We start from the raw sequence: 18,165 nt of genomic DNA, 5'->3' as shown, positions 1-18,165 counted from the left end.
AAATTTAAAAAAGTTTGCTTCAGGCTGTAGATGTAGCATACAGGTAGAAAAGAAGTCATATCACATGTGTCTGGTTTGATAGACTTAAGTGAAGTGTCACATGTAATGATATAAATTTTAAACACAGGCTGGAGAGATGGCTCAGCAGTTAAGAGCATTTGCTGTTCTTACAGAGGACCTGAGTTTGGTTTTCAGCACCCACAAAATCTTAAGCGTATTCCTGTCTTTCTTAAATCTTAAATTAACCCATTTCTATTAACCTATGTATTGTCGCGTGGCTGTGGCTTACTGGGCTAAGATCCATCCAGTGTCTGTCTCCGGCAGGGACTACATGGCTTCTCACTGACTCTGCCTTTTTTCTCCCAGCATTTAGTTTAGTTTTCCCTCCTAGCTCTATTCTGCTAAGCTACTGGCCAAAACAGATTTATTCATTAACAAATAAAAGCAGCACATAGACAGAAGGACTTCCCACACCATCTAGCCTTAATGAAAATGTTTTGGTAGGACTTTGTTTCTATTACAAGTACATTTTTATTTTTGCTTATTTATACCTGTTTTTTTGCATAAAATTTGGGCTACTTGCAAATATATGTGAATTTTGTTTTAGAACACAGATTGTATTTCTTAGCATGTATGTGGCCCATGTTTCTAGCATTGAAGAAAACAAATAGCATGGATTATAAGATAATAAAGTAGGTGATGTATGCCTTTAATCTCATCACTTGAAAGTCAGAGGCTAGCAGTGTGTGTGAGTTCAAGGCTAACCTGGTCTTTTTAGTGAGTTCTAGATCAGCCAAGGCTGCATAACTGTCTTAAAAATCCAAATAAATAGTGAGTAATAAATAATGAAGTACTGGATATGAAGTGGGAAGACAGTTAGCTATAGAGAATGGTTCTTTTGCACATAGTGTCTGTGTATGCTTTATTACTAAGAGTTGGGTCACAGGTAAAAGGTAGAAGAGAAGGAGAACCAGCAAGCAAGGGGAGGCTAAAGCTGTTGGGGCTTGTGTTAGAGTGAAGAGGGAATGAGAGTTGAAGGCAAGTGCTGGAGGGCTTTAGGTGGCAGGTGCAGTTCATATTGTGCTGTTGAAAGAATGTGATGAAAAGCATTTTGTAACCAAGAGTATTGTATGGGAACCCAGAGATTAAGGGGGGAAGCCAGGAGCAGTGTGGGAAATGAAGTTCAGCGTCACTTGGCAGCACCTCAGCTTTCTCAGTCGCTGAAGGCAGTTGCTTCTCTTCTGCTTGCTCCTGCTATTGCTGAGTTGTTGAAATGAGACCCAGAGGAGCTCAGACTCCATGGTGGAGGGAGAGCAGGTCCAGGATCTGACCAGCTCTAGGAAAGGAACGAAGTGGGGTTTTCTGGGATTCCAGGAAAAGTTTAGCTCCAGACACATTTGATCCTGTGTGCTAGAGCACAGGTGCCCTGTGGCTTCAAGTGGTTCTCATTGATTTTGACTATTTGATATTTGATATTGACTATTGTTTGGTAAGCATCAGGATTGCTTCTCACTGCCCTTTTCTACAGTGTAGAATATCATGCAGCACCTCACATCCAGGTAGCCATTCTCAGTCATTTGGTGTTTTAAATTCATATCACTCATGAGTCTAGTTCCAGCCTGTGTGTTAAAGTTGAATTGGTAAGCACTCAGCATATGGTTGAATACCATTTTTGATGGTTAGAGTTTGGCTCACATGTGAGTGCAGGATCTAGGCAGAGCATTGTTTCTTCAGATCATACTTTACTAAGTTGTAAAGTAGCTTTAAGTTATGTACATATGTCTAATAAAAATGACATGACCGTGCCTTTTTGAGCAACATCCTTGTTTCAGGGACATCCCTTGAGGCTTTTTTGGTGGGTGGAGTTTTTGACCTTGCATTTCAGCCAGGCCCTATAGCCTGCTATGTAGCGGTGGCTGGGGGGCTTACCTAGGAGAGAGTGCATGGTGGAGTTGGGGTGTTGGGTAGAGCCTGTCTGTTGGAGAGGGGTTGGAAGTGGCACCTGTCAGTTCAGGAGTTGGAAAGATGGCAGACAGCCACACAAATGAGGCTCGAAACGTTCTTAGCATTTATGAACCTTACTTTTTTTGTGGGTTGAGGTATCAGTAACTTTTAGTGTCTGTGATGTACATATTGTGCTTTTCGTTCTAGGAGAACAATGAACTTCCAGAGGGAGCCACTGTTCCTGCTTTGGGGCTGTCAAATAAAGCTGTCTTTGAGGGTAAGGATTTAGTCTCGAAAATTATTGAATTTACTTAAAATTTAGTTACAGATTTCCGTGCACCCAATGTTCCTTTAGGCCTGTTCTGACATTTTGTAGCAACTGCTCTGTTCACATGTGGACCACTGACACAGGTGCAGTTCTCACCGGGATTTCACAGAGCATGCCAAGATTGGAAGCTATTTGAAGGGTCAGTTATATATGCCAGAAAAGTTGTAAATACCTAGGTTAAAGCAAATGGACAGAATCCTTTTGGAATTCATTCCTGCTTTAAGAGCTGGTTAGGAAAATACTGAAGTAGAAAAGCCTTTGCAGTCTCGTGGACAGAGCTCTGAAATACACTGTTTGAAAGGGCGGCTCCTCTCTGATATGTGGCTTTGAGACATTGTCATGGCAACTCCATTCATGATGTCCGTGTTTCTCTAAACTAGGAGACCTGGTCACTCAGAATTCTGACGAGGAGGAGCTCTTAACTAGCCCTGCCTTTGGGTATCCCGAAGTGATTTTTCAGCCTGCTATCCTTTCTGGTAAGACAAACTACACACGGTCTGTACTCTGTCGCTGTGCACCTAGAGCTGTGGCTTGTATTTTCTAAATGGCTAAAATTAGGAAAAAGACAGTTGTATGAAAAGTTTACTGTAGAATTAAAAATATATTGCAGAGCCTCCCACTGAGGATCACCTTCTGCAGAATACCTTGTGGCCTGAAGTTCAGAAACTGTAAGTGAAACTGTGGTTTTGGAGTCAGTCATAGCTTGAGGGTCCCTTTAGGACTTGGCTTTCTCCTTCCCCTTCCTCCTACCTACATCTTCCTCCTGCCCAATAGAGTTTCATAGGGGTGAGAATCAAACCTCACAGGGATTTGTTTTTCTTCTTTATGTTGGTGTTACTGTGTTGTTACTGTTAGTTGGTTGGTGTTAATTTCCCAGATAGAGAAGTGTAATATACTATGTGCTTTCGTTTGTTATTCAACCAGTTGTTTTTTTCTTTGTTGGTTCTCATCAATGTCTTTTCATGGTTGTTTGTTGGACTGGCGGGCATTAGACATGAAAACCTGTGTGTTAATCTGATCATTTTGGAAGCTAAGGTTTTTCCTTGGTTTCTTACTTTTTCCCTAAATAGTTGCCTAGGTAAAACGTGATGTTCTCTGAGGAGTTGTGTATTAGGTCAAGGGAATGGTCTTTTCACTTTGAAATTTTTTGCAATGTAGGAATAAATACATTGCTGATTCAGAAGGCATGTTTTCTCCTTAAATTACAGGTATGGACACGGCTTTGAGATATTTTGTGTTACATGTAACAATTCTAAGACTCTGCTTGCCTCTGCTTGTAAGGTAGGACATTTATGGTGTCTGTGTATGTTTTAGTGTTACTTGGTCATGGGTATTTTTTGTAAATGTGGCAGATATAGGCAGTGGTCCACATGAAACGAGCCTTGCAGGTACCATTGCCAGAACCTCTTTTCTTATGTTCTCTTTTCCTCATCTCTCTTTAAAAACATGTGATTAAATAGATTTTAAATCTATTTTAGCTACTCATTTATTCTTAGAGTTGATCCTTGAACAGTTTGGATCTTGGGGTGCTGATCCCTATGCTCACACTAAAAAAATTGCATATGGCCTGACCAGTGATTAACCACTGAAGAAAATGTCCTCTGCAGCCAGCTAGGCAGGCCAGGTCTCCTCCCAGGACTGTGCAGTGACTGCAGCAGCGCCCCCTTGTGTTGTCGTAAGGGCGTTGGAGACAGTTTGCTAGTATGTATTTGCGTGTTTCAGATCTCGTGCTGTCTTCAGTCTGGACTCCTGGCAGTGTATGAAGGTGCCTTGGAGAAGCTCCAGAACAGTGGTCAGGGGTCATATTGGCCAGGGCATCATGTCTACACCAAGCTGTAGAATAAAGAACATGTGATTGAGGCCCTGTGCAGGGCCAGTTCAGGTTCCAAAGAACTGAGGCTTCCCCAAGTTTAGTGCAGATGATCTTTGTGATCATTACAGCTTGAATGGAAAGGCATCTTGGCAGCCGGGAGCAAAGGAATACCACACAGTCATACCACACAACAAATGTCACACAAGAGATTTATTGGGAAAAAACCAGGAGGGTGGCTGCCTCAGTTCGGGTGAGAAACAGCAGCAAACTGAACAGGATACAGAACTTTTATATAGAGTTTCTTGGGAAGGGGGTGGAACTTTTCAGGGTAGAGCTTTCCAGGGTGGAGATTGTTGGGATTTCATGTCCAGAAATTGGGCTTTTTACTCTGTGGGATGGGGCAGAGTCCATCAGTAAGATAGAAGCTAGCTTACAGTTTCAGAGGGTTGGTCAGTCAGGCCATTTTTCATCCTAGCAAGGAGCTTGGCAGCATGTAGACAGACGTGCTGCTGGTGGAGAAGCTTGGAGTTCTGCATCCGGATCCATAAGTAGTAGGAAAAAAAGACTGGGACTGGCGTGGATCCTTGAAACCTCAAAGCTCAGCCCAGTAATACTGTTCCCCTGACAAGGCCTCGCCTCCTAATTCCTTCAGATAGTGCCATTTCCTGGTGACCCATTCAAATTTGTGAGCCTATGGGGGCCATTCTCTTTCAAACCACCACACTACGTGTGACTCCTTTAATGGGTGCTAAATAAGGCTGTTTAAGTTATAGTTACCCCTTAGGATCATTTCAGTAGCGCAGAGTCACCAGTGATACTGTTTTTTCTATTGCTGTGATAAAAACCATGACCAAGGCAATTCTAGAAGGAAGGGTTTATGTAAGCTTACAGTTCCAGGGGGTAAGAGTCCATCACTATCATAGTGGGTAAGTGGTCGAACAGCTAAGAGCTGAGAGTTCACGTCAGAGCATGAGTCGGAAGCAGAGAAATGGGGAGAGTCTTTTGAAACCTCAGAACCTTCCTTGCCTCCCTAGTCACTGAAGACCAAGTAGTCAAATGCCCAGACTATGAGGGGCATCTCATGCAAACCACCATGCCATCTTTTTATTCTTTTTACTGGCAATATTTTTCCTTCCCCAACCCCTTTGTATCTGTGTCTGTGTGTAACTTCTCGGAGTCCAACAAAGTGCACCTGGATTTGTCTGCATCTTTCTTCTGTCTCACAGCGCTGTGGCCAGTCCTCATAACCTAGAAACTAGATTTCCAAAATAAGGCATTCATTCCACAGATTTTAATATCTTGTATTTTTATTCAGTTAAAAATACTTTTGCAGTGGCACACGCCTTTAATCCCGATACTTGGGAGGTAGAGAGAGGCAGGTGGATCTCTGAGTTCAGGGCCAGCCTGGTCTACAGAACGAATTCCAGGACAGCCAGGGCTACACAGAGTGACACTGTCTCAAAAAATAAAATAAAAAATAAAAAAAATCCAAACCAAGAAACTTTGCAACCTTTGACCTCTTGGCTATTTTTAGATGTATTCTAAAGTTTCTATAAACAAAGTATTTTGTAGGTATTTTTCTGTTGCTGATTGTTACTTTTGTTTCTCTATAGTTTCACACTATGACTTGAATCCTTTGAAATCTGATCTGGGTAAACTCTCATTTCAGTTGAAAAGAGTGATCTGTTGATAGCATCTCTGTGACTCTTAGGCTAATTGAGGATGGTGTTGTGATCATCATGTTCTCAGCTTTCTTAAGTAGGATTGGAGGTCTCTGACTATACTTAGGGTATTTGCCTTTTTCTTTCAGTTCATACTTTATGTGTTTTGAAGCTCCATTGATAGATTTGTTTGTAAATAGTTAACAGTGACTTCCTCTTTGTTAGTCTTAATTTTTATTGTGGGGTGACCCTCTTTCCAGTAATACTGACTCCTTGTTCACCAAACTGCGGAGAGACTTCTAAATTGTTAACCATGCAGGTAGTACACACGTGGCTTGTTGTTATTAAAAGTTCTAACATTCTCATTACGCAGGGTCCTTGGAGGCGTTTGTGGAGATACATAGATAAATACATTAAAATAGAGCCACAGAAACACCATACTATTTTTGATGTGTTCTTTTGGTTTGTTTCGGCTTCTGTGTTGTTACTGTCTAATCTCTGTCCTGCAGGCAGCTCAGAAGGAACACGCAGCTATCATTCTTTGGAGCACAGCGTCTTGGAAACAAGTGCAGAGTCTTGCTTACCACACGCTGACTGTCACACAGATGGCCTTCTCTCCTGATGACAAGTTCTTACTGGCTGTTTCCAGAGATCGAACCTGGTCATTGTGGAAGAAGCAGGATGTGAATTCACCTGAATTCGGTAAAGCAGCCTGTGTGGCAAAGGTTATCAGGAAGGCTGTCTTGTCCGTTTTGTCCACATTTAGCAGCTGTGAGATCAACAGAAAGGTAACAGGGCGGAGACAGTCTCCTAACTGGGAGGAGGGCTCAACGCTCTTGGACGACTAGGGAGCACTCGGCTTTCCTTATCAGATTCTATTTAAACCTTTTTTTCCCTTTATAATTTATTTGTGTGTGTGTGTGTGTGTGAGGTGGGGGACAGACAGATCATTCCTCATGATAATGTGAAAGTGATAGGCCCAAGATATAGACTGTATTTCAGATTTTGAATCTAGATCTTCTGAGCATGTGATGTAGTGTGGACCCACAGCTGTCGTGATGAAAGCCACTACTCCACAGCCGACTTGCGTGAGCTGTGATGTGCAGTGGACTAATGTATTAGATGCATTTTTGACTTAACAGTATTTTCATTCGTGATTGATTGTCAGGGTGCAAAGCCACTGTAAGTCCAGCACATTTGTTTTGCTTTGACATCACTAGTGATTTCCTAACTTGCAGCACCTCATTTTAAAAGTTGAACTGTTGGACCACCAAGATGGCTCAGTACTGGCACCAAGCCTGAGGACCAAGTTCAGTCACTGGAATGCACATGTGGAAGAGAGAGCCGAGCCCTACAAGCTGTTCTGACATGCACTCGTGTATGCTTGTACACACATGACTATACACACCCACTAAATAAATAACAAATGTTAAAAAGAAAAAGTTGAAGTGCTGTAGGTGATGCAGGTGTTAATTTGTTATATCGTCTTGGATTATGAATTGATAAATTTATTTTCTTCATAAGCAGTTACATATTCCCATATAAAGTGTTGAATGGAGGGGCCGCCCAGCTTGAAATAACCACACAGAAACTGTATTAATTAAATTACTGCTTGGCCCACTAGCTCCAGCCTCTTCTTGGCTAGCCCTCACATCTTGATTTAACCCATTTTTATTAATCTGTATATTGCCCCATGCCAGTGGCTTACTGGGAAAGATTGTAACCAGTGACCTTCTCAGGTGAAGGATCCATGGCTTCTCCCTCATTCTGCTTTCTTCCTCCCAGAATTCAGTCCTGTCTTTTCCACCTACCTAAGTTCTGGCCTATCAGGCCAAGACAGTTTCTTTACTGATTAGCCAATACAAGCAACACATAGAAGGACCTCCTACACCAATAAAGGTTGCCATTAGGCCTTTTGCTTAAATAGTAATGAAAAAAATGTCTTCCCTCCTCTTTTTACAGTATTTTCCCCTTAATATGAAAATTTGGCTACTTCGTGTGTACAGTTAAATCACCCCAGACTCCCCAGACTTCTTTGTAGAATCATAAATTAGCTTTCAGTTGAATGTCTGAGAGATTTTTATTGTCGTTCACCAGAGAGGGAGGAGACATGAGCCTTGTGCACATAGCCTTTGGTTCGGGGTGGGTTCCTGGCCTCTGCTGCAGAGTGAGTGCAGCATGGGTGAAGTGCATTGTGGGTGAGTGCAGTGTGGGTGAAGTGGCCCCCAAGTTGATATTGGTGGAGTTGGTGTTGGCACCCAGACAGACCTTGCCGCAGATTAGAAGAGGAGCTGATTGTCCTGATTGGGTGTAGTATATGTGAATTTTTTTCTTTTTTTCAGACCCATTTTTCAGTCTCTTTGCATTCACCAACAAAATCACTTCTGTGCATAGTAGAATCATCTGGTCTTGTGATTGGAGTCCTGATAGCAAGTATTTCTTCACTGGAAGTCGAGATAAAAAGGTATTTTTTTTTTCAATAAAAGGTAAAATAATACTTTTTAAATGTTTTTGCAGGTTTTTTTTTTGGCATTGGCTAATTTGTGTGTGTGTGTGTGTGTGTATGTCTATTTGAGCTGTATGTTTTTTCCCACTCCCCTTTTTTCTCCCCTTTCATTCCCACCCTCACCCCCAAGCTGGTGCTGCACGCCTTTAATCCTAACACTTGGGAGGAAGAGGCAGGTGGATCTCTGTGATCTACAGTTATGCTTAAAAGCACATTATTCTTCCTTTTTGACATGAGATTTACAAATTAGTTCATGGCTTCCCCATTGTATATGTACATTGAAAGGTTTTCCTTGCTAAACTCTACAAATGTATTTCTCTGAAACATGAAGAGAAGAACTTTCAGTCAGTTTCTTTCATCAGATAGCGTCAGCACCAAAGAAGGGATGGATTAGCTCTTGGTTAAGAGTGAGAACCAGGAGAACAGGGTGGGGAGACATTTGCTAAAGACACCATTTCTCACTTTCTGATCAATACTCTTATGAGAATAACCTTTTTTTGTGGCTGTTGAGACAGCTCCAACAATGCTCTCTACCTCATCAGTGCTGGGTTCAGATACAGCACATTTTTGTTTGGGTTTTATTTTTAATACAGGCACTGGGAATCAAACATGGGTTCTCATATCTGTGTGACAAGCCTTCAAAGACTCAGCTGTCTCCCCAGTAGTAAAGGTTACAGTGACAGAAGAGGGGCAGAACATGGCCGAAGCTTGAGAAACTCAGGATAAGTTAGGTAGCCCGCTGTGTCTGAATCCACCCTTCTCCTTGTTGTCTGACAACTGCCCTTAGCTCCTGCTTGTCCCTCTAGTTTTGTGCTTTAAAATATTGTCTTAGAGGCTGGAGAGATGGCTCAGCAGTTAAGAGCACTGCCTGTTCTTCCAGAGATCCTGAGTTCATTTCCTGGCAACCACATCAGCCATCTGAAATGAGGTCTGGCGCCCTCTTCTGGCCTGCAGGCACACATGCAAACAGAGCACTGTGTACCTAATAATAAATAAATAGATCTTTCAAAATAAAATAAAAGACTGTCTTTTCTGAGTTTCCTAGTCCAGGCAGGTAGGATGGGGTAGTGTTTCTTTTCGTCCCCTTCTCTTTCTAGTGATAACTGAAAGGCCTGGAGACACCCAGGCTAAAAGTCAGTGTGGGCCTGCTGCAGTCATTCTCCCAGACTGACTGTTCCTTCCCCGTTGTGAGAGTGAGAGTGCATCCCTTGCTGGGTGCAGGGAAGCAGGTGCTGTCTGCCTAGCTCTCGGGGATTGAGTGACTAAAACGGACCCGTTACACTTGCTGCAGTTTCAGAAATGTGTGCGTCCCAAGACCTGTGCTCAGAATCATGCTTTGGTCCTGCATTTGCAGCTTGTCCTTTTGCTTCTTTTTCCATTTCTTCGTGGCCAGACACCCTTGAGCCCTGGGCTCTCAGGGAAGTCTCGTTTTTATGCAGAGCATTGTTCTCCTAAGAGCCAAATTGACTGCCTGAGCTTTAGTTAGTATAGAAGAGGAGACTGCTTTCCTCTCCAGTAAACGTGTTGCAGTTCCCAGGGTGGCATCTGTAGCCAGGACATGATGGCCAGGATTTCACTGCATTGGAACCATGTTGTGTATTATAGAACATGCCAGATAACACTCTGCTCTCAGGGTACACTTCTGTAGCTGAGGTCTGAACCTGTGTCTGCCACACTGCGACTTCTCTGTGATACGTAAAGAACTAGAGCGGATGGTTTTCATCATCTGTTGGGATTTGAATGCACCGCTAGAGAAACCTTGCAGAGAAAGCTTCACAACGTAGTCTGTGTTCTAGGTGGTCGTCTGGGGCGAGTGTAATTCCAACAGTGACCGCACGGAGCACAACATTGGCCCCTGCTCTTCTGTCCTGGATGTGGGCAGTTCTGTGACAGCTGTCAGTGTCTGTCCTGTGCTGAGCCTACCCCACAGGTCAGTTTCTTCAGATTTGGTTGTTCAGTAGCATCTCAGTTTTTGTTTTGGTTTGTGGACCTCCCTGCAGTGTTGCTGCTGCTTTCAAAGTGCTTTTGCTTCTGATAAGAATTTTTAAATCAGCCGGGTGGTGGTGCACATCTTTAATCCCAGCACTTGAGAGGCAGAGGCAGGAGGATCTCTGTGAGTTTGAGGCCAGCCTGGTCTACAAAGCAAGTTCCAGGCTAGCCAGGGCTTCACAGAGAAACCCTGTCTCCAAAAACTAAGAAGATTTTTTCTGAATCTTAGAATTTCGTGATTAGTGGTCAGATGGGAACAGGAATGAAGGTTCTTGTTACAGCAGTGACCATTCTTCCTTCTTACACGCAGCCTAGGAGAGCAGGCATCCGTGCAGCCACTGGGAAAACACTAGCGTGGGGACTTTGGAAGCTAAGGACAGGAGCCTTCATGCATCCTCTGCAGAGGGGAGGCTGGGGATACAGCAGAAGCAGTGAGGTGGATGATGCCAAAGAAGGACTCGGGCAGGTAGAGATGAGATTCATGCTGAACCAGCCTGTCATCTCCCTCCTTTCAGATACGTGGTTGCAATCGGATTAGAGAGCGGGAAGATTTGTTTATTCTTCTGGAAAAAGACCAGCCAAGAAGTCAATGACTGGACCCGGTTTGTAGAGACAAATCCAAGGTATTTTCTTCCTACTCTGCTTCCATCTGATTAAATAGAAACAGGGGCGGTCTTCGATGGCATGTTTTGTGATCATTTTCATGGAGAGCGACAGAGCTCTGTCTCTACTTAGAGCCAAATAGTACCTCCTAACATGATGTTTGCTACTATGCTGGATTCAGCGTTCAATTTGCTCAATAGGTTGCTGGGTTTTGTCATCTGCTTTTACAGACTTTATCCATGGCTGCCTCACCTTACCTCTCCTCTCTCCTCTTCTTTGCTTTCTAAAGATGTGATCTTTTGGCCCTGGTCCTCTTCCATCTCCTACATTCTAGGATCACAGGTCCCATCACACCCATTTTTTAATGTGCTGGGATGGAGCCCAGGGCTTCATACATGTGAGGCAAGGTTTCTGCCAGCTAAACTATATCCCCAATCCTAGCAGAGGTTATTTTAATCTGCCTTTTAGTACATGTTAGTTGCCAGTGTTAATTGTTGTTAATCAATGCCTAAGCTTTCAGTAAGTCATTGATAGCCTTCTGTCTCATTTTCTGAACTTTTCAGTCTTTCTAGTCTGTACTGTTTAAACATATTTTCAAATACTTTTTAAAGTGACAGTGTCATGGTGAGTGATTAGAGAGAGCAGGCCTCACCCAGCCGTGTCCTCTAGAGGAGCTTGTCTCTGTCAGTGGTCACTGAACTGTTAAAATGCGTGTCTGCCTTGTTAATGTTCAGCTTGTTACAAAAGAGGCAGCCGTGACAGTTCATCTTCCCCCTGACATTCTTGCTCTTACCCTCCCCTTTCCTTTACTTCCTTCTGCCCCTGGATTGGGATTCAGACTGCTACTATGGCCCCGCTGTGGGAAGCCAGTTAGCATGGGAAGATGTGCAGAACTCAGGGTTTTCATTTGGCAGTTTCTTTCTTTGTTATTGTAATGATAGGGTTTGTGACTTGAAAGTTGTTCTGGATTCAATTGTGTTATTTGGATAGCTGGTATTCTGATTACTAAATTTTAACTTTTTGCTGGTAATGCATTTCCAGAAATACAAGCAAGACTTTCAGATTGACTTCTTAAAGGCCATGTCTTATAATTAACTGGTGAATTTTGTGTTGCTAGGGATTCAACTAGAGCCTTAAACATATTAGGAAAATACTCTACCACTGAGCTGCACCCCAGCCCCTCCCCCACCAGATCTCTTTCTGCTTCCCTCCTCCCCCTGCTCTTCATGTGGTTTTTCTGTCTGTCTGTCTTTTTATGACAGTCTTACTGTATAGGTCTGCTTGAACTAATTTGATATATAGCCCATCCTGGACTTCCTGGCCCCCAACGTCATACATTTCTGTGACTATGAGTGTGTGTGTGTGTGTGTGTGTGCGCGCGCACGCGTGCCTCTGTCTGTCTGTCTATGTTTTATTAGTCTATGCCTGAAGAGGTTCTCAGGTCTGCTGTTATATTCCTCCCTGCCATATTCACTTGTGAAAGACTTTCTTGTGAATCTGGAGCTAGGCTGGTGGCCAGCAGTCTTCTTGTCTACTCTACACACAGCCCCGGGGATTACAGGATTATGTAGCTAGTCTGGCTTTTTACATGGGGTCCTAGGGATTTAAATTCATGTGATCCCGTTTGCAAACTGAGCCATTTCTCCAGGTCCCTCCATATCTTTTTTTTATGATTTATGTATCTTTTTTGTTTTATGTGCATTGGTGTGAAGGTGTCAGATTCCCTGGAACTGGATTTTCAGACAGTTGTGAGCTGCCATGTGGGTGCTGGGAATTGAACCCAGGTCCTCTGGAAGAGCAGTCAGTGCTCTTAACCGCTGAGCCATCTCTCCAGCCCCCCTCCATATCTTTTAAATGTGTTATGTTAACATGTTAGATTTAAGGAAGAAATGAAACAAATTTAAAAGAAAAAACACACATCATTTTCTGTAAAAAAGTAAGGGCTATAAGGGTGCGCTGGTTACAACCCTGCAGGTGACCTTCCAGTGGGGAATTTTGCAGGCATTGCTTGTTTTCACCTTATAATTTCTGTCTTGCTTGCAGCGAAAGTCACACGCTTGGTATCAGAAGGCTATCCTGGAAGAACTGCAGTAGAAACACGAGGCGGCACGAAGTGGACACTGAGTGGCTGCACTTTGCAAGCTGTGGCGAAGATCACACCGTGAAGATTTACAGGGTTAACAGATATGCACTGATTGACTTGATCACACCCTGCCAGTCCTGATGTGTCTTAAAATGTGTGTTATGTAAATAGGTCCCCTTTCTTTACCTTCGTGATTGAATGAGTTTCCCTAGCTGGGCCTTAGTCCTTCCATTATCTGATGAAGGCCGTGTACGCTTTCCCTTGTTATGTAGTACACATACACACCCATCCAGAACCTTCTCTGTGCTGTCGGAGATGGTTGGATCTACCTTTGCGCGGTCCAGATTAAGAACATTTGTTCTTCATGGCCAAATTTGTCTGATTTTGCATTATGTGGAGTGTTTAGCTCTCTGTGTCTGTTTTGTGTTATGACAAACGCTAGAGCATGGGTACTCGGTAAAGAAAAAGGTTTATGTAGCTAAGAGTTCTGGGGTTTAAGAGCCTGGCCCTGAAATCTGCTTGGTTCTGGAGAGGCCTTGAGAGTGGGATGGCAGTAATGAGAAATGTGTCTGGATCAGGGAGATCACGTGATAGGACAGTGATGTGGGATTCCTCACTGTATGCTGTGAATATGTTTTATCACCATTGGTTAATAAAGAAGCTGCTTTGGCCTGTAGCAGGGCAGAATATAGACAGATGGAAAAACTAAACTGAATGAATAGAAGACAGAGTCAAGTAGACACCATGTAGCTGCTGAAGAAGAAAGATGCCAGAACCTTACCGATAAGCCACAGACTTGTGGCAATATGCAGATTAATAGAAATGGGTTAATTTAAGATGTAAGAGTTAGTTAATTAGAAGCCTAAGCTAATAGGCCAAGCAGTGTTGTAATTAATATAGTTTCTGTGTGATTATTCAGGTCTGGGCAGCCAGAAAACGTAAGCGCTGTCTCAGTTTACAAATGAAGCACAATTAATAAAAACTCGGAGAGAGAAATGGTTCAACCTGAAAATGCAGAAAGCAAAGTAAGTAGTCACCAGGTCTTACCTCTACCTCAGTCCAAAATGGTGATCCTGCCTCCAGGAATCTCAGAGTCAGTCTGTGTCTGAGAACTGTCTCCTCCTGTTTTATAATCCTCTCTAGTTCTGGGATTAAAGGCATGCATTGCCTGGTTTCTATATCAACTAGTTTGGCTACTGGGATTAAAGGTGTGTGTTACCACTGGCTGATAGTAAGACTGACCAGTGGGGTTGTTTTACTCTGATCTTCAGGCAAGCTTTATTTATTTATTAAAGTACAAATGAAATGCCACTACAGGACAGAAAGCAAAAGAGATTGCGGGATGTACCACATCTGCTTAAAACCCTCTCACAAGAATGCTGGATCACCAGACACTAGACCTGCCTCTTCCAGGTTCCCCTCCCTGTCAGTGCCACCACACTAGACCGTACGCTTCCAGCGAGTGGAGTGCAGAATCTACACTCACACCACGTCCAAAGAACCTTCTTTGGGATGCTCTCTTACTTGAGAGAGGAAATAACAGAGGAGCCCAGCGTGTTCAAGTTTTACTTTTCCACTCCCTCTCAGTCAGCACATCACACTGTGTGCTGTTGACCTCTTCTCACTGGCTGCCGAGTGTTCCGGAACTTGGCAGGCACTTTTAAGCTTGAGCTGTAGCTATTCTCCCTTCTTTAATTTAAAGAAAGACTTTGAGATTCTTTAAAAAGCTTCAAGTATCATTTCCAGATATAAAGCAATAAATTAGGGGCTGGACAGTGAGCGATCTGAGTTTAGATGACAGCTGATGTCATAAGAGTGAAGGATGTGTGTCATGGGCTGGAGACATTAGGATGAGGAAGTCCAGTAATGGAGCTTGGGAGAGGTTTGGGCTGCTGGAAGGCTGGAACTCAACAGCCCTCTTGGAAAATGGTCATCTGGCAAGTTGAGTGTGTAGAGGGAAGGAAAACAAGCGTTTCTGTAGTGGGAGCTGATGCCATTGTCGAAGTGAGGTTACCCTTCTTCCGCTTATCTTAACCACTCAGCTCACAGCACGGAATTTCAGACAGCTCAGTGAATGAAATGGATGGTTTCTGCCTTGAAGCTTTTCCTAAGCAGAGGAGAGGCGATGGGATTCTCCCAAGTACATGTTTTCCTTGAACACCAGGAGTCATCCATGTCCCCGGTCTCTCTTTGGTCTCATCAGAGGAAAGTGGATCTGTTATTCATTCCAAAGGGAGAGTGAGAACTGAAGACTGCACAAGGGGGACTAAGCCTCCCTGGCAGCGTTGGGAAGTCCTGGGTGGGCTGCTGTTGAGCTGTTCTCAGCACCTGCTGAGCTGAGAGGGGAAGACAAGACACCGCTCTGGGCAGTTCTCTTCTGTGTGTGTGTCAGCATCACCTCCCCAGCTGCTTATGAACTGGTTGCTAACTGGCCCTGACCCTGGAGTTTTGCATTTATGTGAAGCTGGAAGCTGAGACTATATTTGAAACAAACAAACTCTAAGGAACACAAGTCTCAGTCTTGATGGCATACCTGTTGTATTGTAACCTCAGCTCTCAGCTCTCCCACCCCACCTCTGCACCATACATCCACACCCACTGGTATTAGGGATGTTAGGCCCAGAGATGAAATCTGCTCCAGCCATCTCCAGGAGACTGAAACGCCCTCACGCCTCAGAAGCCCTGTGGCACAGCTGCACATTTGTTTGAGCACACAGCTGCAATACCATCAATGAAATGGGTCGTGCTGATGCCTTCCTGGAGTCTACACTCTCTGAAGTGTCTTTCTGGGCTGGCCTCATGCACAACAAGGAGAGTTTCAGTTTTTGAAAAGCCCATGGAATGGGTAGTGTGACCCCAAAAGCACACATAAGAGTGTGATCCACATGGTGATCCACAACTGCAATCTCAGCTTTTTAGTCCTGTACTCATAACTGACCTTAAAGTCCACATGGCAAAAGATCTCATGTATATACAGAGGTTGGCGCAGGGAGTTGGTCTGTTGCTGGTGGTGTCCTGAGCACTTGGGGGGGGGGGGTCTTAGTAATCGCACAGGTTTTCTGGTTTGTTGAATCGAGGCCATCTTCATAATGATGAAACACATTGAATTTGGACTAATGTACTACACTCAGGAGGACCACATCTATAAAGTCATGTACTGACTTTCTGATAGGATCCTTGCTGCTGTGGGGTCAGTTTCCAGGTCACCTGCTGCTGTCACTGGGGCAGCTAGTCCCATGAGCTGCAAGAGGCAAACTCGGCACTAAAAACAGGATAAAAAACAGAGATAAAGCCGGGTGGCTGTATTGAATCCTTTAATTCGAGCATTTCTGAGGCAGAGGTGGAGGGAATCTTTTTTAGTTCAAGGTTAGTCTGGTTTACATACTGAGCTCCAGGCCAGTCAGGGTTACACAGACTCTGTCTCAAAAAAAACCCAAAAGAACAGAGACAAAACTAGCAGAAGCCAAATGGGTATCATGGAGAGTTGATCTCAATGAGATGCTTACAGAAAACTAATAGAGGTTTGCTAAGACCCCAGCCATCTGATGGCAGATAGGTGTGGTCCTGCGCTCTCTCTCTCTCTCTCTCTCTCTCTCTCTCTCTCTCTCTCTCTCTCTCTCTCTCTTTCCAAGACAGGGTTTCTCTGTAGCTTTGGAGCCTGTCCTGGAGCTAGCTCTTGTAGACCAGGCTGGCCTCGAAGTAACAGAGATCTGCCTGCCTCTGCCACCCGAGTGCTGGGATTAAAGGTGTGCGCCACCACCACCCAGCACCTTTAAGATTTTTTTTTAATATGTAGCTCAGGCTGGCCTTGAACTCATGATCCTCCTGCTTCTGCCTCCTTCGGCAAATCCTACCGGTGTGCACCACCACAACCGGCGCCTTTAAGATATCTTGAACGAACGCATCTCAACCTCAAAGACAGACATCACCTCAGAATAAAAGGTTGGGAAAAAAATATACCAATCAAATGGACCTAAGAAACAAGTGGGTGTAGCTATCCTAATATCTAACAAAATAGACTTCAAGCTAAAATCAGTCAAAAGAGACAAAGAAGGACATTTCATATTAGTCACAGGAAAAATCCATCAAGAAGAAATTTCAATACTGAACATCTATGCCCCAAATACAAGGGCATATGTCAAAGAAACACTTCTAAAGCTTAGATCATATATTAAACCCCACACACTAATAGTGGGAGACTTCAACACTCCCCTCTCACCACTGGACAGGTCAATCAGACAAAAACATGAACAGAAAAATAACGGAACTAACAGATGTTATAACTCAAATGGACTTAAAGACATCTATAGAATATTTCATCCAAACAGAAAAGAATATACCTTCTCAGCACTTTAGAGAACCTCAAAAATTGACCACATACTCGATAACAAAACAAACCTCAACAAATACAAAAAAACTGGAATAACCCAATGTACCTTACCAGATCACCATGGTTTCTAGAAGTCAACAGCAATACCAATTCCAGAAAACCCACAAACACATGGAAATTAAACAATGCTCACCTGAATTATCAATGGGTCAAGGAAGAATTAAAGGGAGAAATTAAAGACTTCCTAAAATTCAATGAAAATGACCCAAGTTTATGGGACACAATGAAAGCAGTGTTAAGAGGCAAGTTCATAGCACTAAACGCCTACATAAAGAAGCTCAAAAAATTCCACACTAGTGAATTAACAGAACATTTAAAAACTTTAGAACAAAAAGAAGCAAACTCACCTAAGAGAACTAGACAGCAGGAAATAATCAAATTGAGAACTGAAATCAACAAAATAGAAACAAAGAAAACAATAGAAAGAATCAATGAGACAAAGAGTTGGTTTTTCGAGAAAAATCAACAAAATAGACAAGTCTTTATCCAAACTAACCAAAAGGCAGAGAAAGAATACCCAAATTAACAAAATCAGAAATGAAAAGGGGGACATAACAACAGACACGGAGGAAATACAGAGGATCATCAGGTCATATTTTGAAAACCTGTACTCCACAAAATTGGAAAACTTAAAGAAAATGAACAACTTTCTGGAGAAATATCACTTACCAAAATTAAGTCAAGACCATATAAGCAAATTAAACAGACCTATAACTGCTGAAGAAATAGAAACAGTCATCAAAAGTCTCCCAACCAAAAAAAAAAAAAAAAAAAGCCCAGAACCAGATGGTTTCAGCTCAGAATTCTACAAGATTTTCAAAGAGGAACTAATACCAGTACTCCTCAAG

The 18,165-nt window shown here is 43.2% G+C and overlaps 1 protein-coding gene across 1 annotated transcript in view; it reads left to right on the top strand.

Moving 5' to 3' along the window:
• Elp2 (elongator acetyltransferase complex subunit 2) overlaps positions 1–13,822 on the top strand; it is a 40,025-nt gene extending 26,203 nt beyond the window's left edge. The window contains exons 14-22 of the mRNA XM_048442607.3: positions 2,152–2,221; positions 2,653–2,748; positions 2,883–2,940; positions 3,481–3,553; positions 6,256–6,448; positions 8,089–8,210; positions 10,049–10,182; positions 10,757–10,864; positions 12,888–13,822. Coding sequence (XP_048298564.1) covers positions 2,152–2,221; positions 2,653–2,748; positions 2,883–2,940; positions 3,481–3,553; positions 6,256–6,448; positions 8,089–8,210; positions 10,049–10,182; positions 10,757–10,864; positions 12,888–13,068 — 1,035 coding nt within the window. The 3' untranslated portion in view covers positions 13,069–13,822. The remainder of the gene's footprint in view (positions 1–2,151; positions 2,222–2,652; positions 2,749–2,882; positions 2,941–3,480; positions 3,554–6,255; positions 6,449–8,088; positions 8,211–10,048; positions 10,183–10,756; positions 10,865–12,887) is intronic.
• The last annotated feature ends 4,343 nt before the right edge of the window (positions 13,823–18,165 follow it).

This window comes from Myodes glareolus, chromosome 13 (genome assembly GCF_982192425.1).
Source record: "Myodes glareolus chromosome 13, mMyoGla1.1, whole genome shotgun sequence".
NCBI classification, from domain to species: domain Eukaryota; kingdom Metazoa; phylum Chordata; class Mammalia; order Rodentia; family Cricetidae; genus Myodes; species Myodes glareolus.
Note: the sequence above shows the minus strand (reverse complement) of the source record. Positions and strands in the feature narration are given on the sequence as shown.